This window comes from Brugia malayi (assembly GCF_000002995.4).
Source record: "Brugia malayi strain FR3 genome assembly, contig: Bm_032, whole genome shotgun sequence".
Lineage (NCBI taxonomy): Eukaryota > Metazoa > Nematoda > Chromadorea > Rhabditida > Onchocercidae > Brugia > Brugia malayi.
Genome location: NW_025062307.1, coordinates 1 through 27,576, shown reverse-complemented (window position 1 = coordinate 27,576; position 27,576 = coordinate 1). Strand labels below are relative to the sequence as shown.

Below are 27,576 nucleotides of genomic sequence, written 5' to 3'. Positions count from 1 at the left end.
ATTCCAGATTTCAAAAGGCCCTTCATCTGAATTTTAAAACCAAACATTTTTTCTATATGCTTCGTTAATGTTATACTGACGAAGGAAGGTATAATTCTGTACCTCCCTTCGACCACCCCTACCCTCCCTCCCACCACATACACACAAAGATAATTACAGAGATAATTACAAATGATATCAACTTATGATTTAGCTCAAAATAAAATTCAAAATTAGATCTTATTAACTCAATCCTCTATTGACAACTTATCCTATTTAAATTAAAAGACTACTTGAATACAAACAGAAATTCTAAAAAATTGCTCTATTCCATTAAAAATATATTCATGTGATGAAATTTGTGCATTTTTTTAATAGCCAAAAAATCATCTTAAAATGTAAATAACTTATTACAAGTTAGAAAATACAAAAAATAAATATAGAATAAGTTGATATTCGATGTATACAGCAATAAAATTAAATAAAAAATTTAACACCATTAGTAACACTAAAATAACAATGAAAATTTTCATTAAACAGAAATAATGGATAAAGTAACAATAATTGTAAAAAAAAACAATAATTGTGATAAGTTTAGAAAATCAAAAAAAAAAAGAAAAAAAAAAACAGTTATTAAACAGTTATAAGTAATATCAAAAAAATAAGAACATTAAATTACATTATTTAGATGAAAATAAATAAAATACACAATTTTCAACAAAATTAGCTGCCCAAAGGCTAAAAAACAAAAAAAAAAAAAAAAAAAAGAAAAAACAACTGATTTCAAAGTAATTTGGTTTATGTTTGTGATGGCAAAAAAATGCCCTTTACAAGCTTTTGATTACTCTATCACTAAGACGGTAAATGACATACAAAAACGTAAAACAGCTACAAACTCCTCAGCCTTTTCTATATTTTGAAATCAGTTGTTCTTATGTTAAATCAAAGAACAAATTTTTTTTTTTTTCATTTTTTCTATTTTTAATTTTTTTTATTCTTTTGATTTTTTTTTTGGTTTTTTTGATTTTTTTGTTTTTTAGTTTTTTTTTTTTTATTTTTTAGTTTTTTTTTTTATTTTTTGTTTTTTTTTTTATTTTTTAGTTTTTTTTTTTATTTTTTAGTTTTTTTTTTTATTTTTTAGTTTTTCATTTTTTTTTTTTTTTTTTTTAATTTTTTGGATGTTACTAACCAGCTTTCATTGGAAGAGGATGGAGATTCGCAGCAGGCAGCGACAGGTGGCCGCATGAGGAAGACCAGGCAATAATATTAGCCTAAAAAAAACCACTGATTAGAAAAATTACGAGACCCACTTTAATATTTTGTTTTCTATGGTCATTCATTTTTTTTTTTTTTTAACTTTTAAATTTCACTTCTTCAATGCTAATTAATTTCTTACCTGGGATGAAGAGGTGATGCGCATCCTCTTCTCTTCCTACCAGGTCAAGTCTGCGCCGCTTCACCTGTCGTTCGCTTATTACGGCCGCGCATGCCCTCGGGCACCAATCGAGGGCATGAAGCTCCATTGCTGCCGTTCTCTGGGCGGCCGTAAATTCAGGTGGCAGCAAGAGGTAATGCCCACAACGGGCACAAAAGCCTGGAATATGCAAATTAATCAGTCCACTGGCTTTTAAATGAATCAAATGTAGCGATATCTTTAAAAACTAATTGGAAATTCATTTCGCAATACTTACCATCTTGCTTGTGTGTTCTCGACGCGTGAATGCGCCACCCTTTCAACGTTTCAAACTGCCTGCAGCAGAGGCCACACACTGAAAATAGAAATAGTAAGAAAATATTGTTGCACAAACTGTTCTTCGAGTATCGATATAGAATTTTGTAATCGTTTTAGTGCATTATAAGGGATGAAATTTTCGATGATATCATATGATTTTATCAATACAAAGTCAAAATATGATTGTATTTCTTCTACAAATTGCGGCATATAATCATTTCTTAAGTTATTAAAATTATAACTTACCGATGTTCTTGCTTCCTTCTCCTTGTGCCACCGTGTATGGCTCTGCTTGCGGCACTATCAACTCTCTTCGGAGTTGCTCCGGAAGATTTTTTAAATCAGCTGGTTCGAATTTCTCCGGAGGTGCCGCAGCCATTGCTTCTTGCATGGCAGGAACCGGGATTCTGATTGTCCTCGTTCGCCTGAAACAGTTTTATATTTATTGCAAATTATTGGGTAGGTAAGGTTAATATCTAGTTAGCAAATTAGTACAATAGCTGCTAAAACTTAAACTTACAGGACGAGTTCGCGTACTGCTCCTACCGGTTCCTCGATCTCCATTGGTACCCCCGGTACCTCAGGCTCTTCTTCTTCTTCCTCTTCTTCTGGCAGAGGGGTCCACTCTGCTTCTGATGGCCAGTTCTCGGCCTCATCACCATTTTCATTTTCAGGCAGAGGAGCCCACTCTGCCTCTTCTTCGTTAAATTCCGGCTCCTGAGGTACCGGGTCCTCTTCCATTGCTGGCTGGGCACTCTGCCCTACCAGTTCCTCCAACCTCCACCCCGCCTCCGCCATCTTTCCTATGAGCAACTGTTCAAACTGAAAAAGCTATTTTTTACAGTCACTTTTTAAATTTGAGGCAGTGCAAAGTTCAGCAACTCTTTCTTCATACTGTATCAATTTATAAAAAAAAATAAAAGCAAAAAAGAGGAAGACAAAGTGAAAATTACCTGAACAGTCCTGCTCACGAACCTTTGCAAAATCCGGTACATCTCCGGCTCCCTTTTAAGGTATTCGAAAAGCACTTCGATTTCTTGATCCTCCATGGGAGCCGCAATTCTATAAAATTAGCAAACTTATCAAATATTCACTAAGTACAAAGACCGTAACTATTACGTAACTATTATTTACTTATACGTAACCATTATTTACTTATGGTAAAAGAACACATGATAAAAAAACACTGGTTTACATATTTTAATTTACCTACACATAATTCTATTTATGCTAATCATTAAATACCCCATACTTTCCCTGATAATTCTGACGCAACAAAAAGAAAAGAAAGTAGTGACGAAAATGAACATTCATAATAATAGTATTTCTCTGCAATCTTTCGCGCTCGAGAGTCTTTATCCTTTCGCGCTCATGAAGATTTTTTTTTTTTTTTTTTTCATCTAATATATGGAGACTGTTCCATCTTCGAATATTTCTTTGGTCTCTACTACATCTCGACCTAACATCTTTGTACTATGTATATTATCGTTCTTCTACATAAACTTTCTTTTTCTTCTCTCAATTATTTCTATTAACTAATGCAGATTTTTATTGATTTTCTTAGGAATGAATAGACAAATAAAGGTTACGTACAAATTACCACTTCTGATTTTTTCACAATTTAAAAAGATTTTTTTAGCAATTCATTCATGTTCTATACCTTGTATTTCTCATCGTCGTCAAAATTTTTTTTATCATTATGGCATCCACCAGGTACTGTATTGACCAAAAACAGTGCAGTTATAGGAGCTGTTTACAAAAACACTTTTTGATTTACTAGCTAAACAGGATATAACTTTTCACCCTTTTTAGTTAAAATAAAATTAGTAAGAATTAAAATGCTTTTAACATTTAATTTATTATAACTTTTAATATCTGTCGAAATTTCTTAGGTAACCCTGTCTGGATTTGTGACTAAAAATAATTTTAATGTTTAAAAAATATTTGAAATCAATTATAATTGCAGATTTAATTAATTTCTGCAATGAAAGTTTGCTTTAAAGTTAACTTTTAAAGTCCAAAGTTAGCATAAAATGTCAAAAATAGTAAATAGAATGTCAGCGGATCAACTTTAATGCAAATAAAAGTAATCAATTAAGTTCAATAAATGTTTATTTTTAGATGAAATATATTTTCCCGGTTTTATTTGAAACAGAATTAGTATTTATTTTATTAAAACTTTTAAAATCTGTCGAAATTTCTTAAGTAACCCTGTCTAGAATTGTGACTAAAAATAATTTTAATATTTAAAAAATATTTGAAATCAATTATAATTGCAGGTTTAATAAATTTCTGCAATGAAAGTTTGCTTTAAAGTTAACTTTTAAAATTTAGCATAAAATGTCAAAAATAGTAAATAGAATGTGAGCAGATCAACTTTAATGCAAATAAAAGTAATCAATTAAGTTCAATAAATGTTTATTTTTAGATAAAATATATTTTTCCGGCATTGGCAGATTTTATTTGAAACAGAATTATTAAAAATTAAAACATTTCTAGTATTTATTTTATTAAAATTTTTAAAATCTGTCGAAATTTCTGTAGTAACCAATCTGGATTTGTGACTGAAATTAATTTTAATATTTAAAAAAAATTTTGAAATCAATTATAATTGCAGATTTAAATAATTTCTGCAATGAAAGTATGTTAAAACTTTTAAAACATTTTATTAAAACTTTTAAAATCTGTCGAAATTTCTTAAGTAACCCTATCTAGAATTGTGACTAAAATTAATTATAATGTTTAAAAAATATTTGAAATCAATTATAATTGCAGATTTAATTAATTTCTGCAATGAAAGTTTGCTTTAAAGTTAACATAAAATGTCAAAAATAGTAAATAAAATGTCAGCAGATCAAGTTTAATGCAAATAAAAGTAATCAATTAAGTTCAATAAATGTTCATTTTTAGATAAAATGTATATTTCCAGCATTGGCAGATTTTAACTGAAACAGAATTAATTAAAATTAAAACGTCTTCAATATTTAATTTTTTATAAATTTTAAAATCTGTCGAAATTTCTTAAGTAATCCTATCTGGATTTGTGACTAAAATTAATTTTAATATTTAAAAAATATTTGAAATCAATTATAATTGCAGATTTAATTAATTTCTGCAATGAAAGTTTGCTTTAAAGTTAACTTTTAAAATTTAGCATAAAATGTCAAAAATAGTAATTAAAATGTCAGCAGATCAAGTATAATGCAAATAAAAGAATCAATTAAGTTCAGTAAATGTTTATTTTTAAATGAATTGCATTTTTCCAGCACAGGTAAATTTTATTTGAAACAGAATTAAACAAAATTAAAACATTTTTAGTATTTATTTTATTAAAACTTTTAATATCTGTCGAAATTTCTGTAGTAACCCAATCTGGATTTGTCACTGAAATTAATTTTAATAATTAAAAAATATTTGAAATCAATTATAATTGCAGGTTTAATAAATTTCTGCAATGAAAGTTTGCTTTAAAGTTAACATCAAATGTCAAAAATAGTAAATAAAATGTCAGCAGATCAAGTTTAATGCAAATAAAAGTAATCAATTAAGTTCAATAAATGTTCATTTTTAGATAAAATGTATATTTCCAGCATTGGCAGATTTTAACTGAAACAGAATTAATTAAAATTAAAACGTCTTCAATATTTAATTTTTTATAAATTTGAAATCTGTCGAAATTTCTTAAGTAATCCTATCTGGATTTGTGACTAAAATTAATTTTAATATTTAAAAAATATTTGAAATCAATTATAATTGCAGATTTAATTAATTTCTGCAATGAAAGTTTGCTTTAAAGTTAGAACTTTTAAAATGTTTTATTCTTGTCTAGGTACCGCATGAAATTTGTTGTGCCAAAATTATCTTTAGATTGTTTACTATCGTTTATTTGCATTTAAAAAAGCTAATTCTCTGATACGATTATCAAGAGTGGAGAAAATCAATGCTAATAAAAATCTCCGTTGACGGTATAAATGTTACTCTATTCCCTCATTTGTTTGTCTTCTTATTTATTCACCATCTTCAAAGCACATAAAGCGTTCTTTCTTATTGCGCCAAATAGTTAATTCCAGCCAGCTTGACAATGCATTTACAACGGAGATACCAACACCATGTACCACGTAAATCCGTCAGAAACCTTATAGGTATATTGCTACCAGATTCGTACACTAGGGTCATTATTATTATCTATGTTGCTGATATTCCTTCTTCATGACAATATCAGCTCAAATGCTACAACCATTATCACTCACAGATACTCACCTATGCTAACCTCAATTTTGCCATAATACCCGAGCACTAAAGACTCACCTACACCTTATATTATCAACAACCTCATATATGCAAGCCAGACCCATCACCAGGTATCCCTAACCCCTCTCTCTCCCCCCGCCCCCTCCCCCTCAACGTACACACCTGGATGGACGCTTCCTTACAATACCATGACCTCTTAAGATTTTTATTGCACCAGCGTTATTAATTTACTACTTTCCATACAAACTTTTCCATTCTACTTATAAATGTTAATATATTTTATATATGTATTATTAAATAACGTTGACATTAGAGAATCACTTTACGCCACCACCGTTAATATACGGATTGGATAGAAGGATTCGAACCCTAGCACAGCGACACCGAAGACCGCTGCCTTATCACTTGGCTACGCCCACCCCAACATTATTCATTTCTGTAACAACATACTATTACTCACCAATTAGTATGATTTATTTCTTCTATAGGTATTATTACAATAGCTTACACCATTTAGTATGATTTATTTCTTCTATAGGTATTATTAACAATAACTTACACCATTTGTTATTAAGGTTTACACTTTTTTTTTTTTTGTATTTATTGCATGCATTTATTTTTTTCGTTGTTTTCACTCGTTTTTTATTAACTTTGTTTTTGCATGCATTTTTCGGTTAATTTTATTAACTGTGTGCTTTTTGTAACTTTATATTATTTGATGTTTTTTTATTAACATTGTTTTTGCATGCGTTTCTTGGCTAGTTTTATTAACATGCATGTATTTTGTGAACTTACTTACATAATTTATTATTAAGGCGTTTTTTCTTTTGTATTTATTGCATGCTTTTATTGGCTACACCTACTCCAACATCATTCACTTGTGTAACAACATACTATTACTCACCAATTAGTATGATTTGTTTCTTCTATAGGTATTATTACAATAGCTGGCTGATCATAAGAATGCATTGCTCAACTTTTTCAATAATTTTATCAATTTGATCGCTTCTGCTTTTCATAATTGCTATTACTTCACAACTACTATTAATTTCACCTTTTTATAGATAAAGAGAATTCACTTTAGGAAATATATTTTTTCTTTCTTCAGAAACATATATATATATATATATATATATATATATATATATATATATATATATATAGCTAATTTCTTTATTCTTTAATAATTCTTCAGGAATAGTTTTAGCCTCCCTCACATTCGAAAAAGTTGTATAAACTAAAACTAAACTGTTCATTAGAATCATCTACTATACATCACTTAGATTGAAAAATCTCTTAAGAAAAAATAGAAGAGAAATCCTGTTGTTTCACTATGTAACAATGAAATTTTGAAATTTTTTATTATCAAATCCTTAATCGAAATACAAAAAAAGGATTTTACTCGATGAATAACAACGCAGAAACCAACAATTATCCCAGCAATTGCAGAAAAGAGTATTAATTAAATCTGTGGAGTTTTAGCTCTTTTTTTTTTTTATTTTATTTGCTAGTAGCTCACAGACTTTCATTTCTCTCCTTGGATTCTCAAAAATCTTAGCGCATTGTGTGTACGTATCACTGTGCAGCTCTGATGGCAGTACAAAATGCCCATGCAAAATACGCCTCAAATTCGTTTATTCTAACATCATTTTTGGATTTCACCCATACATTCTTTATTAATCATTTGGGTATATCGTGTAAGTAGACAAAATTAGTCATCCCATAATGTACAGAGGAAAGTCATCGATCGATACGAGATAACTAATTACCATAATATAGCAGCGGCAGCAGCAGCATTCCATCGGTACTCCAGCATTGCCAGTTGCAGCGCCTATAGCTAAAAAAAATCATATGAACATTTGGCTGAAGGAAAATGTACTGCACCCACTCATTCATCTCTGCAATAAGCATTACTGTAATCAAAATAAACGTGGCACATTCATTCATATTGGTTTTTGTGCGTGCGTGCACATTGGTAAAATAAAAGACGACAACTTTTTTGACGCTTTTAGCTTATTTTACACGCAGTCTATGGTTATAAGCAGTGTATTTGAAGTCAATTATAATAATTGCAGTGTATTTGAAATCAATTATAATAAGCAGTATTTGAAATCAATTATAATTGCAGATTTAATTAATTTCTGCAATGAAAGTTTGCTTTAAAGTTAACTTTTAAAGTCCAAAGTTAGCATAGAATGTCAAAAATAGTAATTAAAATGTCTGCAGATCAAGTTTAATGCAAAGAATCAATTAAGTTCAATAAATGTTTATTTTTAAATGAATTACATTTTTCCAGCACAGGTAGATTTTATTTGAAACAGAATTAAACAAAATTAAAACGTTTTTAGTATTTATTTTATTAAAACTTTTAAAATCTGTCGAAATTTCTGCAGTAACCCAATCTGGATTTGTGACTAAAATTAATTTTAATATTTAAAAAATATTTGAAATCAATTATAATTGCAGATTTAATTAATTTCTGCAATGAAAGTTTGCTTTAAAGTTAACTTTTAAAGTCCAAAGTTAGCATAAAATGTCAAAAATAGTAATTAAAATGTCAGCAGATCAAGTTTAATGCAAATAAAAGTAATCAATTAAGTTCAATAAATGTTTATTTTTAGATAAAATATATTTTTCCAGCACAGGTAGATTTTATTTGAAACAGAATTAAGTAAAATTAAAACATTTTTAGTATTTATTTTATTAAAACTTTTAAAATCTGTCGAAATTTCTGCAGTAATCCAATCTGGATTTGTGACCAAAATTAATTTTAATATTTAAAAAACATTTGAAATCAATTATAATTGCAGATTTAATTAATTTCTGCAATGAAAGTTTGCTTTAAAGTTAACTTTTAAAGTCCAAAGATAGCATAAAATATCAAAAATAGTAAATTGAATGTCAGCAGATCAGTTTAATGCAAATAAAAGTAATCAATTAAGTTCAATAAATGTTTATTTTTAGATAAAATATATTTTTCCAGCACTGGTAGATTTTATTTGAAACAGAATTAAGTAAAATTAAAACATTTTTAGTATTTATTTTATTAAACCTTTTAAAATCTGTCGAGATTTCTGCAGTAATCCAATCTGGATTTGTGACTAAAATTAATTTTAATATTTAAAAAATATTTGAAATCAATTATAATTGCAGTTTTAATTAATTTCTGCAATGAAAGTTTGCTTTAAAGTTAACTTTTAAAGTCCAAAGATAGCATAAAATATCAAAAATAGTAAATTGAATGTCAGCAGATCAGTTTAATGCAAATAAAAGTAATCAATTAAGTTCAATAAATGTTTATTTTTAAATGAATTACATTTTTCCAGCACAGGTAGATTTTATTTGAAACAGAATTAAGTAAAATTAAAACATTTTTAGTATTTATTTTATTAAAACTTTTAAAATCTGTCGAAATTTCTGCAGTAATCCAATCTGGATTTGTGACCAAAATTAATTTTAATATTTAAAAAACATTTGAAATCAATTATAATTGCAGATTTAATTAATTTCTGCAATGAAAGTTTGCTTTAAAGTTAACTTTTAAAGTACAAAGATAGCATAAAATGTCAAAAATAGTAAATTGAATGTCAGCAGATCAGTTTAATGCAAATAAAAGTAATCAATTAAGTTCAATAAATGTTTATTTTTAGATAAAATATATTTTTCCAGCACTGGTAGATTTTATTTGAAACAGAATTAAGTAAAATTAAAACATTTTTAGTATTTATTTTATTAAACCTTTTAAAATCTGTCGAGATTTCTGCAGTAATCCAATCTGGATTTGTGACTAAAATTAATTTTAATATTTAAAAAATATTTGAAATCAATTATAATTGCAGTTTTAATTAATTTCTGCAATGAAAGTTTGCTTTAAAGTTAACTTTTAAAGTCCAAAGATAGCATAAAATATCAAAAATAGTAAATTGAATGTCAGCAGATCAGTTTAATGCAAATAAAAGTAATCAATTAAGTTCAATAAATGTTTATTTTTAAATGAATTACATTTTTCCAGCACAGGTAGATTTTATTTGAAACAGAATTAAGTAAAATTAAAACATTTTTAGTATTTATTTTATTAAAACTCTTAAAATCTGTCGAAATTTCTGTAGTAACCCCATTTGGATTTGTGACTAAAATTAATTTTGATATTTAAAGTATTGGAAGAAAAATATTAATAAAACTGAAGAAGTCGCGCCTGGGAGATAGATATATTATATAGAATGTTACATATAAATATAAGATGCATATAAATGTTGCTGGTTTAATCAATAAACCAAACTTGTGGTCAAAAGAGAGAGAGAGAGAGAAAAAGGAAAAGCACGATGGATGTAAGTGAATCAATGAATGTTTGGAATGCCAATGTTTAAGGCAATCAATTTAGTGAAAGCAAATAAGCCTAGGACAAAACTGTTCATGCCTGCCCAACAATTTTCTCCCTAGAGAATTCAATAATAGAAAGAAGGAAAGGGGGTTTGTTTATTATACATTTGCTCCAAAGACAAATCAAACTAAGATAAACACTATCTAGAAATAAAAATTGAAGAATAAATTTAACAAATCTAATCACTCATAAAAAAACAATTAGAACAGATGGAAGTGACATCAGAATCTAATTCTCACAAAATGTCAACGAATTCTCTTCATTCCAACATTATCCACAACTCTAATGCCTACCGATAGACAATAGAAAGTTAATTTTGAAAAAAAAAAAACAGAATGTGGAAATTAAAGGGAATGCATAATGTAAAATAAAATGCATAGTGTCAAGGACACATTTTACAATAGAAAACAGCATCTGTCCATTCATTTGAACTTAAACTTCTCAAATTATTTCATCCTTGAATAAGTTTAATAAATAAAAGTAGTAATGGAGAGAAAAAAAAATCAAAATACCAATTTCAAAAAAAAAAAAAAAAAATGTGTATATATATCATTTATTTATTATTAAAGAATATACTTTCATGTTTTTCAATTTTTTTTCTTCTTTCTACATTTTCATTCAAACCGAATATCTAACAAGAAGTGTTAAGTATAAAAATGTTAACATTTCAAAGTAGAAATTTACAATATTAAAATTTAGATACATATTTTACACCAACATTCAACTGGAACTGAATTTAAATGCCATCAAAATGTCATCATAAACTGTAATATCTCAGAGTTATGTGGCATACATTAACAATGCAACATGCAATAAAGAGATCTCAGTGTAAATTTACAAATGTAATTTTGTATAAATTATTTTTTTAATTTTCGGAATTTTTTTATCTGAAATTCTGATATCTGAAATTTTTAAAAATTTTTAATTGCCCTTCATTTTTCTTCTTTCAATCTATAATTTATTTAAAACTTACAATCGATAAGCATTCAATGTGGACATATTTGTTGAAGATTAAAAATATTGAATTGCTCCAAAATTACTTCCAAATGTGATAGTAAAATAAAGTAATGAAACAGTGGAAAGAAGATGAAATTGTGACGATTTGTCGATATAGAAATATTCCTGAAATTTTAAAAAAATAAAAATTTCATATAACAATGTTGAAATTATTTAAATAAATAAATAAATGTATAAATAATGTAATGAAATGAATATGATAACTGATAATAGATGATAAATGGATGAAATGATAACATTGTTTACTAAAATAAATTTGATTTATTCGGAAGCTATTAGCATATTATGAGAAATTATGAAGAGGAAGCTGAAATTATATTTGATTAAGATTAAAGCAAAAATCTTGTTGAACATGAAATACAGCTATTTGAATAACTTTTTCTTCTTTTTCTGGGAAGGAGAAAATTGGAGGATGATAGTAATATTCAGATAGCAATTTTTGATAAAAAAAATTTTGGAAAATATTAAATCTATTAGAAAGCACTTTCGATATTATTAATGAATACTGAACAATAATAATTCTTTTTTCTATGGGAAACTGATAAAGTAAAGAAATGATGTTGCTTTAATATAACTCAAAATGTATGATAATTAATCTGCAATTTTTAATTTATACAAAGGAAGGAGAGAGGGAGAGAGAGAGAGAGAGAGAGAGAGAGAGGAGGTTAATCTTTATTTAGAGCTGAATTATAAATTCATTGTTACCATTCGCTTTTCAATATTATTGTTAAAAGGATATGATAATTAGAAATAATCGCAGATATTATTGATAAAAAAAAAAAAAAAAAAAAAAACGAAGTGAAATTTATTAGACTGAATAGTGACAATAATAAATTACATAAATATTTAGGAAAAGTAATAGATAAAAGTGAAATTGAATTTAAAATTCTCAAATGAATGCTTTATAGCTTCAACAATTATATGTCATTTCGGTTATTGAACATTTTGTTTGTTTCAAATTAAGTACCTATATTATATTTCTCAAAAAAAAAAGAAAAAAAAAAGTAGATACATTAATTTGTAGTAGACAAAATAAGAGAATATAAAAGAATAAAATAGCTATCATTTGAAAGAAAAGCGCATTTTAAATACGATCTATCAGTTGATATTCTCAAGAGTGATAAAAAAAAAAAGATGAAAATGTGAAGGCAATAATTTGTCTTTCTATTTTCTTCCTTAACAAGTTAGCATTTGCAAAATTTTTTTTTTTTAGTCCAATAAATATTTCAATTTCATCAATGATGAAATTGTTCAAAAAGTTATATCAAATTTGTATAAAATAAAGGTTGAAATGATAATTATTATCTTTCAATTATTTTCAATATACTACAATTAAAAAAAAAAACTCTTTAAATTCACATAATTCATATAAGAATTTAGCTTTGAAATCTCAATAAAAAAGTTATTTTAAAAAAAAAATGATAATAAATAACTGAAATAAAAAGTAAAAAATAAAAATAAAAAAATCAGGAAATGATGGAATAAGAGAGGATGTGATATATTAGACAATGTTGTGAATAACAGCAATCAGTTAAGTAAATAAACTAATGATATTTAACAATCCCATAAGCAACTAATATTTTTTTTTCAAATATATTTCTAAATTTGTTTTTCTTTTCGTTTTTTTTTTAAAAAAAAAAAGACTTTTTATTGAAAATTTTCAATTAAATGCTTGATATTAAAATTTTATGAGCGTAGATAATTAAATACAATAATTGCTTTCTTTTTTTTTAAGAAAAAAAAAAGAATATAAAAGAAATTAACAATAATGAAAAATTAGCTTTTTTTTTGTTTTTTTTTTTTAAATTATTTTGTAAAATAAAAGCATTTCCTATCATTCAATTATTTCACAAACAATCTAATCTTCTTCGTCTATTTATATTTTATTTATTTATTTTTTTTTATTCTTTAAGTTTCTTCTCTAAAAAAAAGAAAAAAAAAAGAATTTTAAACTTATGTCATAAATGATTAAATATAATTCATAGAGAATAAAATACATTTTTGAGATAAATCACTTCATAAAATACCCATCTAAATCAGAATTATTCATAAGTTATATTTTATTAATTAATTGCATCTATTATATGAATTAAAATTTTGCAAAATAAATTTAAAATGCAAAAATTGAAATGAATTGAAAAAAAAAAAAAAGACGAAATTGTTACTTATTCCAAAGAGAAATCATTTCATTATTTATTGCACTGCTAGCAATAACATCAGCAAGAAGCTGCAATATCTAACATCAAGATATCATTTTCAAAGTCATGAGGTGTGTGTATGTGTATGTATATGTGTGTATGCATGGTGTATGTGCATGTGTGTGTGTGTGTGTATGTATGTGTGTGTTGTGTATGTGTGCATGTGTATATGTGTATGTGATGTTTATGTGTATGTGCATGTGTGTGCATATTTGTGTGTGTGTTATGTGTATGTTTGCGCATTTGTGTGTGTGTCCTAAAGACGAAAAAAAAACATTTTTTTTTGGATTATATTTAAATTCAGTGCAGTCAGTCCATCCAAATTCCATCTATGTTTTTTTTTTTTTTTTTTTTTTTAAGAAAAAATCAATTTTCATTTCTAAGCATACATACATTCATCGTTATATAAAAATATTTATTCTTATTGAAATATTATTATTTCAATTTTGTTATGTAAATAAAATTTTCAATTCCTTTTTTTTTTTATTTAAATTTGAAATTTATTTATTCATTGAAATGATTCATTTGAATAATATGAAATAAAAATTTAGTGAGCGAAGAATTCTTCATTCAATGATTGCATTTTGTTTTTGTTTTCAACTAAATTATTTTAATAATTAAATAGTAGATGAACAATTGTAAACATTTTTTTTTTAAAGTTGTCTTATTTATTAAAATTTGAACTGTTATTTACACTTATTAACTGAAATTTAATTAACTTAAGGAAAGGAAAAAAAAATTAATAATATTAAAAGTGTCTCCTGATGAAGTAAATTATTACAAATGTAATTTTTTTTTAAAAAAATGATACAAAAATTGGTTAATTTGAAGAGGAAAATTACTAATTAATAATGCAAAATTATTAGTTAGTATGATTGAGAAATATACTAGCAAATGTATATTAATTAAAATTTTAATCTTATCCTTATGTTATCATTGATATTTTGATGCTAAAAGTTTTAATTAACAAAGCAAAAAAAAAAATTTTTTTTTATCAATTCTTTTCAAATAATTGAGTGAATTTTACAGATCTGTGATCTACTGAAATGAGATGAGATGACAAAAATTATGATAGGGTTAGGTTTTTTCTTTTTTTTTTTTTGATTACTCAAAATCTTTTTTTTTTTTAATATTCAAAATTTTCCTCCTTTTTTTTGTATTGCAAAACTCTAAAATTAAAAATTATTAAACAAATGGAATTTGAATAATTAAAACAAAAAAAAAAAAAAAAGGATTCAAATGAAAATTTTTTTCCAACATAATCAATTTATCATTTACAAATATCAATGAAATTTGTTAGTTATTTTTTGATTAAGCAAATAAATTTTTATCAACTTTTTGAATTAATTTTGTAAGTCAAAAAAAATAGATATTCAACATTCATGGTAAGTGAATATATCAAAATTTAGCATTTTTGATTATAAAAAAAAATAAAAGTTTCGTTTTTCTTTTTCTTTTTTTTTTAAATTGGAAGATTCCTAAGATTTAAATTGTTTAGTATTGATTTTTTTTTCCATTTAAGCTATTCCCATTTTTCTTTCTTTTCTTTTTCTTTTCCTTTTCGTTGTTTGAAATATCTTAAAATTAGAATGGAAAAAAAAATGCCCATGTATATTTTTTTTTTAAAGTCTCATCAATTAAATAAAATGCAAAATGCGATATTATCCTTCGAGAAAAAATAATGAAAAAAAAAAAGTGGACTACTATCTGTCTAATTAATTACAGTGTTACTAGTTGAATAAATGTCATCTCATTTCATTATTTTACAATTTAATTAGAACAATATGGTTGTTGTTGTTTAAATAAATGAAAATAATACAATCATTACTTTTTGCGCCACAGAAATTCAAATGCGCCATTGTGTATGTGCAGAAATATTGAAAAAGTAAGAAAAAAAATTACAGAATATGATTATTATGAATATATAGTTCATTTGAATCTTTTTTTTTTGTTTTAATTATTCAAATTCCATTTGTTTAATAATTTTTAATTTTAGAGTTTTGCAAAAAAAAAAAGAAGGAAGATTTTGAATATTAAAAAAAAAAAGATTTTGAGTAATCAAAAAAAAAAAAAGAAAAAACCTAACCCTATCATAATTTTTGTCATCTCATCTCATTTCAGTAGATCACAGATCTGTAAAATTCACTCAATTATTTGAAAAGAATTGATAAAAAAAAAAATTTTTTTTTTGCTTTGTTAATTAAAACTTTTAGCATCAAAATATCAATGATAACATAAGGATAAGATTAAAATTTTAATTAATATACATTTGCTAGTATATTTCTCAATCATACTAACTAATAATTTTGCATTATTAATTAGTAATTTTTCTCTTCAAATTAACCAATTTTTGTATCATTTTTTAAAAAAAAAAATTACATTTGTAATAGTTTACTTCATCGGGAGACACTTTTAATATTATTAATTTTTTTTTGCTTTCCTAAGTTAATTAAATTTCAGTTAATAAGTGTAAATAACAGTTCAAATTTTAATAAATAAGACAACTTTAAAAAAAAAATGTTTACAATTGTTCATCTACTATTTAATTATTAAAATAATTTAGTTGAAAACAAAAACAAAATGCAATCATTGAATGAAGAATTCTTCGCTCACTAAATTTTTATTTCATATTATTCAAATGAATCATTTCAATGAATAAATAAATTTCAAATTTAAATAAAAAAAAAAGGAATTGAAAATTTTATTTACATAACAAAATTGAAATAATAATATTTCAATAAGAATAAATATTTTTATATAACGATGAATGTATGTATGCTTAGAAATGAAAATTGATTTTTTCTTAAAAAAAAAAAAAAAAAAAAAACATAGATGGAATTTGGATGGACTGACTGCACTGAATTTAAATATAATCCAAAAAAAAATGTTTTTTTTTCGTCTTTAGGACACACACACAAATGCGCAAACATACACATAACACACACACAAATATGCACACACATGCACATACACATAAACATCACATACACATATACACATGCACACATACACAACACACACATACATACACACACACACACACATGCACATACACCATGCATACACACATATACATACACATACACACACCTCATGACTTTGAAAATGATATCTTGATGTTAGATATTGCAGCTTCTTGCTGATGTTATTGCTAGCAGTGCAATAAATAATGAAATGATTTCTCTTTGGAATAAGTAACAATTTCGTCTTTTTTTTTTTTTCAATTCATTTCAATTTTTGCATTTTAAATTTATTTTGCAAAATTTTAATTCATATAATAGATGCAATTAATTAATAAAATATAACTTATGAATAATTCTGATTTAGATGGGTATTTTATGAAGTGATTTATCTCAAAAATGTATTTTATTCTCTATGAATTATATTTAATCATTTATGATATAAGTTTAAAATTCTTTTTTTTTTCTTTTTTTTAGAGAAGAAACTTAAAGAATAAAAAAAAATAAATAAATAAAATATAAATAGACGAAGAAGATTAGATTGTTTGTGAAATAATTGAATGATAGGAAATGCTTTTATTTTACAAAATAATTTAAAAAAAAAAAACAAAAAAAAAGCTAATTTTTCATTATTGTTAATTTCTTTTATATTCTTTTTTTTTTCTTAAAAAAAAAGAAAGCAATTATTGTATTTAATTATCTACGCTCATAAAATTTTAATATCAAGCATTTAATTGAAAATTTTCAATAAAAAGTCTTTTTTTTTTTTAAAAAAAAAACGAAAAGAAAAACAAATTTAGAAATATATTTGAAAAAAAAATATTAGTTGCTTATGGGATTGTTAAATATCATTAGTTTATTTACTTAACTGATTGCTGTTATTCACAACATTGTCTAATATATCACATCCTCTCTTATTCCATCATTTCCTGATTTTTTTATTTTTATTTTTTACTTTTTATTTCAGTTATTTACTATCATTTTTTTTTTTTTTAAATAACTTTTTTATTGAGATTTCAAAGCTAAATTCTTATATGAATTATGTGAATTTAAAGAGTTTTTTTTTTTAATTGTAGTATATTGAAAATAATTGAAAGATAATAATTATCATTTCAACCTTTATTTTATACAAATTTGATATAACTTTTTGAACAATTTCATCATTGATGAAATTGAAATATTTATTGGACTAAAAAAAAAAATTTTGCAAATGCTAACTTGTTAAGGAAGAAAATAGAAAGACAAATTATTGCCTTCACATTTTCATCTTTTTTTTTTTATCACTCTTGAGAATATCAACTGATAGATCGTATTTAAAATGCGCTTTTCTTTCAAATGATAGCTATTTTATTCTTTTATATTCTCTTATTTTGTCTACTACAAATTAATGTATCTACTTTTTTTTTTCTTTTTTTTTTGAGAAATATAATATAGGTACTTAATTTGAAACAAACAAAATGTTCAATAACCGAAATGACATATAATTGTTGAAGCTATAAAGCATTCATTTGAGAATTTTAAATTCAATTTCACTTTTATCTATTACTTTTCCTAAATATTTATGTAATTTATTATTGTCACTATTCAGTCTAATAAATTTCACTTCGTTTTTTTTTTTTTTTATCAATAATATCTGCGATTATTTCTAATTATCATATCCTTTTAACAATAATATTGAAAAGCGAATGGTAACAATGAATTTATAATTCAGCTCTAAATAAAGATTAACCTCCTCCCTCTCTCTCTCTCTCTCTCTCCCTCTCTCCTTCCTTTGTATAAATTAAAAATTGCAGATTAATTATCATACATTTTGAGTTATATTAAAGCAACATCATTTCTTTACTTTATCAGTTTCCCATAGAAAAGAGAATTATTATTGTTCAGTATTCATTAATAATATCGAAAGTGCTTTCTAATAGATTTAATATTTTCCAAAATTTTTTTTATCAAAAATTGCTATCTGAATATTACTATCATCCTCCAATTTTCTCCTTCCCAGAAAAAGAAGAAAAAGTTATTCAAATAGCTGTATTTCATGTTCAACAAGATTTTTGCTTTAATCTTAATCAAATATAATTTCAGCTTCCTCTTCATAATTTCTCATAATATGCTAATAGCTTCCGAATAAATCAAATTTATTTTAGTAAACAATGTTATCATTTCATCCATTTATCATCTATTATCAGTTATCATATTCATTTCATTACATTATTTATACATTTATTTATTTATTTAAATAATTTCAACATTGTTATATGAAATTTTTATTTTTTTAAAATTTCAGGAATATTTCTATATCGACAAATCGTCACAATTTCATCTTCTTTCCACTGTTTCATTACTTTATTTTACTATCACATTTGGAAGTAATTTTGGAGCAATTCAATATTTTTAATCTTCAACAAATATGTCCACATTGAATGCTTATCGATTGTAAGTTTTAAATAAATTATAGATTGAAAGAAGAAAAATGAAGGGCAATTAAAAATTTTTAAAAATTTCAGATATCAGAATTTCAGATAAAAAAATTCCGAAAATTAAAAAAATAATTTATACAAAATTACATTTGTAAATTTACACTGAGATCTCTTTATTGCATGTTGCATTGTTAATGTATGCCACATAACTCTGAGATATTACAGTTTATGATGACATTTTGATGGCATTTAAATTCAGTTCCAGTTGAATGTTGGTGTAAAATATGTATCTAAATTTTAATATTGTAAATTTCTACTTTGAAATGTTAACATTTTTATACTTAACACTTCTTGTTAGATATTCGGTTTGAATGAAAATGTAGAAAGAAGAAAAAAAATTGAAAAACATGAAAGTATATTCTTTAATAATAAATAAATGATATATATACACATTTTTTTTTTTTTTTTGAAATTGGTATTTTGATTTTTTTTTCTCTCCATTACTACTTTTATTTATTAAACTTATTCAAGGATGAAATAATTTGAGAAGTTTAAGTTCAAATGAATGGACAGATGCTGTTTTCTATTGTAAAATGTGTCCTTGACACTATGCATTTTATTTTACATTATGCATTCCCTTTAATTTCCACATTCTGTTTTTTTTTTTTCAAAATTAACTTTCTATTGTCTATCGGTAGGCATTAGAGTTGTGGATAATGTTGGAATGAAGAGAATTCGTTGACATTTTGTGAGAATTAGATTCTGATGTCACTTCCATCTGTTCTAATTGTTTTTTTATGAGTGATTAGATTTGTTAAATTTATTCTTCAATTTTTATTTCTAGATAGTGTTTATCTTAGTTTGATTTGTCTTTGGAGCAAATGTATAATAAACAAACCCCCTTTCCTTCTTTCTATTATTGAATTCTCTAGGGAGAAAATTGTTGGGCAGGCATGAACAGTTTTGTCCTAGGCTTATTTGCTTTCACTAAATTGATTGCCTTAAACATTGGCATTCCAAACATTCATTGATTCACTTACATCCATCGTGCTTTTCCTTTTTCTCTCTCTCTCTCTCTTTTGACCACAAGTTTGGTTTTTTGATTAAACCAGCAACATTTATATGCATCTTATATTTATATGCAACATTCTATATGATATTTCGATCTCCCAGGCGCGACTTCTTCAGTTTTATTAATTTTTTTCTTCCAATACTTTAAATATTAAAATTAATTTCAGTCACAAATCCAGATTGGGTTACTACAGAAATTTCGACAGATTTTAAAAGTTTTAATAAAATAAATACTAAAAATGTTTTAATTTTACTTAATTCTGTTTCAAATAAAATCTACCTGTGCTGGAAAAATGTAATTCATTTAAAAATAAACATTTATTGAACTTAATTGATTACTTTTATTTGCATTAAACTGATCTGCTGACATTCAATTTACTATTTTTGACATTTTATGCTATCTTTGGACTTTAAAAGTTAACTTTAAAGCAAACTTTCATTGCAGAAATTAATTAAATCTGCAATTATAATTGATTTCAAATATTTTTTAAATATTAAAATTAATTTTAGTCACAAATCCAGATTGGATTACTGCAGAAATTTCGACAGATTTTAAAAGTTTTAATAAAATAAATACTAAAAATGTTTTAATTTTACTTAATTCTGTTTCAAATAAAATCTACCTGTGCTGGAAAAATATATTTTATCTTAAAAATAAACATTTATTGAACTTAATTGATTACTTTTATTTGCATTAAACTGATCTGCTGACATTCAATTTACTATTTTTGACATTTTATGCTATCTTTGGACTTTAAAAGTTAACTTTAAAGCAAACTTTCATTGCAGAAATTAATTAAATCTGCAATTATAATTGATTTCAAATGTTTTTTAAATATTAAAATTAATTTTGGTCACAAATCCAGATTGGATTACTGCAGAAATTTCGACAGATTTTAAAAGTTTTAATAAAATAAATACTAAAAATGTTTTAATTTTACTTAATTCTGTTTCAAATAAAATCTACCTGTGCTGGAAAAATATATTTCATCTAAAAATAAACATTTATTGAACTTAATTGATTACTTTTATTTGCATTAAACTGATCTGCTGACATTCAATTTACTATTTTTGACATTTTATGCTATCTTTGGACTTTAAAAGTTAACTTTAAAGCAAACTTTCATTGCAGAAATTAATTAAAACTGCAATTATAATTGATTTCAAATATTTTTTAAATATTAAAATTAATTTTAGTCACAAATCCAGATTGGATTACTGCAGAAATTTCGACAGATTTTAAAAGTTTTAATAAAATAAATACTAAAAATGTTTTAATTTTACTTAATTCTGTTTCAAATAAAATCTACCTGTGCTGGAAAAATATATTTTATCTAAAAATAAACATTTATTGAACTTAATTGATTACTTTTATTTGCATTAAACTGATCTGCTGACATTCAATTTACTATTTTTGACATTTTATGCTATCTTTGGACTTTAAAAGTTAACTTTAAAGCAAACTTTCATTGCAGAAATTAATTAAATCTGCAATTATAATTGATTTCAAATATTTTTTAAATATTAAAATTAATTTTAGTCACAAATCCAGATTGGTTACTACAGAAATTTCGACAGATTTTAAAAGTTTTAATAAAATAAATACTAAAAATGTTTTAATTTTACTTAATTCTGTTTCAAATAAAATCTACCTGTGCTGGAAAAATATATTTTATCTAAAAATAAACATTTATTGAACTTAATTGATTACTTTTATTTGCATTAAACTTGATCTGCTGACATTTAATTACTATTTTTGACATTTTATGCTAATCTTTGGACTTTAAAAGTTAACTTTAAAGCAAACTTTCATTGCAGAAATTAATTAAATCTGCAATTATAATTGATTTCAAATATTTTTTAAATATTAAAATTAATTTTAGTCACAAATCCAGATTGGGTTACTGCAGAAATTTCGACAGATTTTAAAAGTTTTAATAAAATAAATACTAAAAATGTTTTAATTTTGTTTAATTCTGTTTCAAATAAAATCTACCTGTGCTGGAAAAATGTAATTCATTTAAAAATAAACATTTATTGAACTTAATTGATTCTTTGCATTAAACTTGATCTGCAGACATTTTAATTACTATTTTTGACATTCTATGCTAACTTTGGACTTTAAAAGTTAACTTTAAAGCAAACTTTCATTGCAGAAATTAATTAAATCTGCAATTATAATTGATTTCAAATACTGCTTATTATAATTGATTTCAAATACACTGCAATTATTATAATTGACTTCAAATACACTGCTTATAACCATAGACTGCGTGTAAAATAAGCTAAAAGCGTCAAAAAAGTTGTCGTCTTTTATTTTACCAATGTGCACGCACGCACAAAAACCAATATGAATGAATGTGCCACGTTTATTTTGATTACAGTAATGCTTATTGCAGAGATGAATGAGTGGGTGCAGTACATTTTCCTTCAGCCAAATGTTCATATGATTTTTTTTAGCTATAGGCGCTGCAACTGGCAATGCTGGAGTACCGATGGAATGCTGCTGCTGCCGCTGCTATATTATGGTAATTAGTTATCTCGTATCGATCGATGACTTTCCTCTGTACATTATGGGATGACTAATTTTGTCTACTTACACGATATACCCAAATGATTAATAAAGAATGTAAGGGTGAAATCCAAAAATGATGTTAGAATAAACGAATTTGAGGCGTATTTTGCATGGGCATTTTGTACTGCCATCAGGGCTGCACAGTGATACGTACACACAATGCGCTAAGATTTTTGAGAATCCAAGGAGAGAAATGAAAGTCTGTGAGCTACTAGCAAATAAAATAAAAAAAAAAAAGAGCTAAAACTCCACAGATTTAATTAATACTCTTTTCTGCAATTGCTGGGATAATTGTTGGTTTCTGCGTTGTTATTCATCGAGTAAAATCCTTTTTTTGTATTTCTATTAAGGATTTGATAATAAAAAATTTCAAAATTTCATTGTTACATAGTGAAACAACAGGATTTCTCTTCTATTTTTTCTTAAGAGATTTTTCAATCTAAGTGATGTATAGTAGATGATTCTAATGAACAGTTTAGTTTTAGTTTATACAACTTTTTCGAATGTGAGGGAGGCTAAAACTATTCCTGAAGAATTATTAAAGAATAAAGAAATTAGCTATATATATATATATATATATATATATATATATATATATATATATATGTTTCTGAAGAAAGAAAAAATATATTACCTAAAGTGAATTCTCTTTATCTATAAAAAGGTGAAATTAATAGTAGTTGTGAAGTAATAGCAATTATGAAAAGCAGAAGCGATCAAATTGATAAAATTATTGAAAAAGTTGAGCAATGCATTCTTATGATCAGCCAGCTATTGTAATAATACCTATAGAAGAAACAAATCATACTAATTGGTGAGTAATAGTATGTTGTTACACAAGTGAATGATGTTGGAGTAGGTGTAGCCAATAAAAGCATGCAATAAATACAAAAGATATGAATAAAGTTACGAAAAAGTTAAAAATAAAAGCATGCAATAAATACAAAAGAAAAAACGCCTTAATAATAAATTATGTAAGTAAGTTCACAAAATACATGCATGTTAATAAAACTAGCCAAGAAACGCATGCAAAAACATTGTTAATAAAAAAACATCAAATAATATAAAGTTACAAAAAGCACGCAGTTAATAAAATTAACCGAAAAATGCATGCAAAAACAAAGTTAATAAAAAACGAGTGAGAACAACGAAAAAAATAAATGCATGCAATAAATACAAAAAAAAAAAAGTGTAAACCTTAATAACAAATGGTGTAAGTTATTGTTAATAATACCTATAGAAGAAATAAATCATACTAAATGGTGTAAGCTATTGTAATAATACCTATAGAAGAAATAAATCATACTAATTGGTGAGTAATAGTATGTTGTTACAGAAATGAATAATGTTGGGGTGGGCGTAGCCAAGTGATAAGGCAGCGGTCTTCGGTGTCGCTGTGCTAGGGTTCGAATCCTTCTATCCAATCCGTATATTAACGGTGGTGGCGTAAAGTGATTCTCTAATGTCAACGTTATTTAATAATACATATATAAAATATATTAACATTTATAAGTAGAATGGAAAAGTTTGTATGGAAAGTAGTAAATTAATAACGCTGGTGCAATAAAAATCTTAAGAGGTCATGGTATTGTAAGGAAGCGTCCATCCAGGTGTGTACGTTGAGGGGGAGGGGCGGGGGGAGAGAGAGGGGTTAGGGATACCTGGTGATGGGTCTGGCTTGCATATATGAGGTTGTTGATAATATAAGGTGTAGGTGAGTCTTTAGTGCTCGGGTATTATGGCAAAATTGAGGTTAGCATAGGTGAGTATCTGTGAGTGATAATGGTTGTAGCATTTGAGCTGATATTGTCATGAAGAAGGAATATCAGCAACATAGATAATAATAATGACCCTAGTGTACGAATCTGGTAGCAATATACCTATAAGGTTTCTGACGGATTTACGTGGTACATGGTGTTGGTATCTCCGTTGTAAATGCATTGTCAAGCTGGCTGGAATTAACTATTTGGCGCAATAAGAAAGAACGCTTTATGTGCTTTGAAGATGGTGAATAAATAAGAAGACAAACAAATGAGGGAATAGAGTAACATTTATACCGTCAACGGAGATTTTTATTAGCATTGATTTTCTCCACTCTTGATAATCGTATCAGAGAATTAGCTTTTTTAAATGCAAATAAACGATAGTAAACAATCTAAAGATAATTTTGGCACAACAAATTTCATGCGGTACCTAGACAAGAATAAAACATTTTAAAAGTTCTAACTTTAAAGCAAACTTTCATTGCAGAAATTAATTAAATCTGCAATTATAATTGATTTCAAATATTTTTTAAATATTAAATTAATTTTAGTCACAAATCCAGATAGGATTACTTAAGAAATTTCGACAGATTTTAAAATTTATAAAAAATTAAATATTAAAGACGTTTTAATTTTAATTAATTCTGTTTCAGTTAAAATCTGCCAATGCTGGAAATATACATTTTATCTAAAAATGAACATTTATTGAACTTAATTGATTACTTTTATTTGCATTAAACTTGATCTGCTGACATTTTATTTACTATTTTTGACATTTTATGTTAACTTTAAAGCAAACTTTCATTGCAGAAATTATTAAAACTGCAATTATAATTGATTTCAAATATTTTTTAATTATTAAAATTAATTTCAGTCACAAATCCAGATTGGGTTACTACAGAAATTTCGACAGATATTAAAAGTTTTAATAAAATAAATACTAAAAACGTTTTAATTTTGTTTAATTCTGTTTCAAATAAAATTTGCCAATGCCGGAAAAATATATTTTTTCTAAAAATAAACATTTACTGAACTTAATTGATTCTTTTATTTGCATTAAACTTGATCTGCTGACATTTTAATTACTATTTTTGACATTTTATGCTAAATTTATTAAAAGTTAACTTTAAAGCAACTTTCATTGCAGAAATTAATTAAATCTGCAATTATAATTGATTTCAAATATTTTTTAAATATTAAAATTAATTTTAGTCACAAATCCAGATAGGGTTACTTAAGAAATTTCGACAGATTTTAAAAGTTTTAATAAATTATATATTAAAAAGGTTTAAACTTTAATTGATTCTGTTTCAGTTAAAATCTGCCAATGCTGGAAATATACATTTTATCTAAAAATGAACATTTATTGAACTTAATTGATTACTTTTATTTGCATTAAACTTGATCTGCTGACATTTTATTTACTATTTTTGACATTTTATGTTAACTTTAAAGCAAACTTTCATTGCAGAAAATTAATTAAATCTGCAATTATAATTGATTTCAAATATTTTTAAACATTATAATTAATTTTAGTCACAATTCTAGATAGGGTTACTTAAGAAATATTCGACAGATTTTAAAAGTTTTAATAAAATGTTTTAAAAGTTTTAACATACTTTCATTGCAGAAATTATTTAAATCTGCAATTATAATTGATTTCAAATTTTTTTTAAATATTAAATTAATTTCAGTCACAAATCCAGATTGGGTTACTACAGAAATTTCGACAGATTTTAAAATTTTTAATAAAATAAATACTAAAAATGTTTTAATTTTAATAATTCTGTTTCAAATAAAATCTGCCAATGACGGAAAAATATATTTTATCTAAAAATAAACATTTATTGAACTTAATTGATTACTTTATTTGCATTAAAGTTGATCTGCTCACATTCTATTTACTATTTTTGACATTTTATGCTAAATTTTAAAAGTTGACTTTAAAGCAAACTTTCATTGCAGAAATTTACTAAATCTGCTATTATAATTGATTTCAAATATTTTTAAATATTAAAATTATTTTTAGTCACAATTCTAGAAAGGTTACTTAAGAAATTTCGACAGATTTTAAAAGTTTTAATAAAATAAATAATTCTGTTTCAAATAAAACCGGGAAAATATATTTCATCTAAAAATAAACATTTATTGAACTTAATTGATTACTTTTATTTGCATTAAAGTTGATCCGCTGACATTCTATTTACTATTTTGACATTTTATGCTAACTTTGGACTTTAAAAGTTAACTTTAAAGCAAACTTTCATTGCTGAAATTAATTAAATCTGCAATTATAATTGATTTCAAATATTTTTTAAACATTAAAATTATTTTTAGTCACAAATCCAGATTGGGTTACCTAAGAAATTTCGACAGATATTAAAAGTTATAATAAACTAAATGTTAAAAGCATTTTAATTCTTACTAATTTTATTTTAACTAAAAAGGGTGAAAAGTTATATCCTGTTTAGCTAGTAAATCAAAAAGTGTTTTTGTTCTTTTTTGTAGAACAGTGGTAGTAACTGCAGTTTTTGGTCAATTGCCAGTAGCCTGGTGGATTTCCATTAATGATAAAAAATTTTGGCGACGCATTGAGATGACAAGGAATCTAGAATCGACCATGAATTAATTGCTTTAACAATAATCTTCATTAATCGTATGTGCGTTGACAGACGAGTGACATAATGTGTAGGAGAAAGTGCGTGGCGTATGCCCAAGTGATAAACGCACGGTCTTCCGCGGTGTCTTCGGCTGATGCATACTGCCGTTATCGAAGTCCTTCTATCTAATACCAGTATAATTAAGCGTGTGGGGCTTGGTCAGTAACGTGTAACTCTCTAATTGTCTAACGGTATTTATTTCAAATCACTACATATATAAAATTATATTAACACTTATTATCCAGATAGCAAGGTGGAAACAAAATGATTTCGTATTGGAAAGTAGTAATTAATATTACTGACCTGGGCCTAATTAAAAACTCTTTAGATTAGGGTAATAAGGGTATTAGTCAAGGAGCGTTCCATCTACGGTGATGTACAGTTTGAAGGGGGAGGGAGGGCGTGAAGAAAAAGAGGCGAGAGAGAGGTTTTAGGGAGGTACTATCATGGTTGAATGGGTCTGAAGCTTGCAAAGTATATGAAGAGTTGTTCGGACTTGAATATAAGGTGTAGGGTGCAGTCTGTTATGTGCTACGGGCTATTAGATAGGACAAATGAGGTTAGCATAACGA

The 27,576-nt window shown here is 25.3% G+C and overlaps 2 protein-coding genes, 1 non-coding gene and 6 pseudogenes across 9 annotated transcripts; 3 read left to right on the top strand and 6 right to left on the bottom strand.

Moving 5' to 3' along the window:
- Window positions 1-1,163: 1,163 nt before the first annotated feature.
- On the bottom strand, window positions 1,164-2,961 carry Bm17164 (Uncharacterized protein; the record flags this gene model as incomplete). Its single annotated transcript, XM_043082928.1, has 7 exons — window positions 1,164-1,250; window positions 1,416-1,573; window positions 1,671-1,748; window positions 1,958-2,136; window positions 2,232-2,533; window positions 2,665-2,773; window positions 2,957-2,961. The coding sequence occupies 7 exons, from the start codon at window positions 2,959-2,961 to the stop codon at window positions 1,164-1,166; spliced, it is 918 nt and encodes a 305-aa protein (XP_042938862.1).
- A 2,634-nt stretch (window positions 2,962-5,595) lies between these two features.
- Window positions 5,596-6,183, bottom strand: Bm18394 (annotated as a pseudogene). Its single transcript has one exon. A coding segment is annotated over exon 1 (588 nt).
- A 128-nt stretch (window positions 6,184-6,311) lies between these two features.
- Bm14542 lies at window positions 6,312-6,383 on the bottom strand. The gene has a single exon. It is a non-coding gene; the product is annotated as a tRNA-Arg (tRNA).
- A 550-nt stretch (window positions 6,384-6,933) lies between these two features.
- Window positions 6,934-7,218, bottom strand: Bm18393 (annotated as a pseudogene). Its single transcript has one exon. A coding segment is annotated over exon 1 (285 nt).
- A 435-nt stretch (window positions 7,219-7,653) lies between these two features.
- Window positions 7,654-7,998, bottom strand: Bm18392 (annotated as a pseudogene). The gene has a single exon. A coding segment is annotated over exon 1 (345 nt).
- On the bottom strand, window positions 7,724-11,342 carry Bm17163 (Uncharacterized protein; the record flags this gene model as incomplete). Its single annotated transcript, XM_043082927.1, has 2 exons — window positions 7,724-7,799; window positions 11,317-11,342. The coding sequence occupies 2 exons, from the start codon at window positions 11,340-11,342 to the stop codon at window positions 7,724-7,726; spliced, it is 102 nt and encodes a 33-aa protein (XP_042938861.1).
- A 10,925-nt stretch (window positions 11,343-22,267) lies between these two features.
- On the top strand, window positions 22,268-22,612 carry Bm18391 (annotated as a pseudogene). Its single transcript has one exon. A coding segment is annotated over exon 1 (345 nt).
- Window positions 22,613-23,327: 715 nt separating this feature from the next.
- On the top strand, window positions 23,328-23,396 carry Bm18390 (annotated as a pseudogene). The gene has a single exon. A coding segment is annotated over exon 1 (69 nt).
- Window positions 23,397-24,720: 1,324 nt separating this feature from the next.
- On the top strand, window positions 24,721-24,792 carry Bm18389 (annotated as a pseudogene). The gene has a single exon. A coding segment is annotated over exon 1 (72 nt).
- The last annotated feature ends 2,784 nt before the right edge of the window (window positions 24,793-27,576 follow it).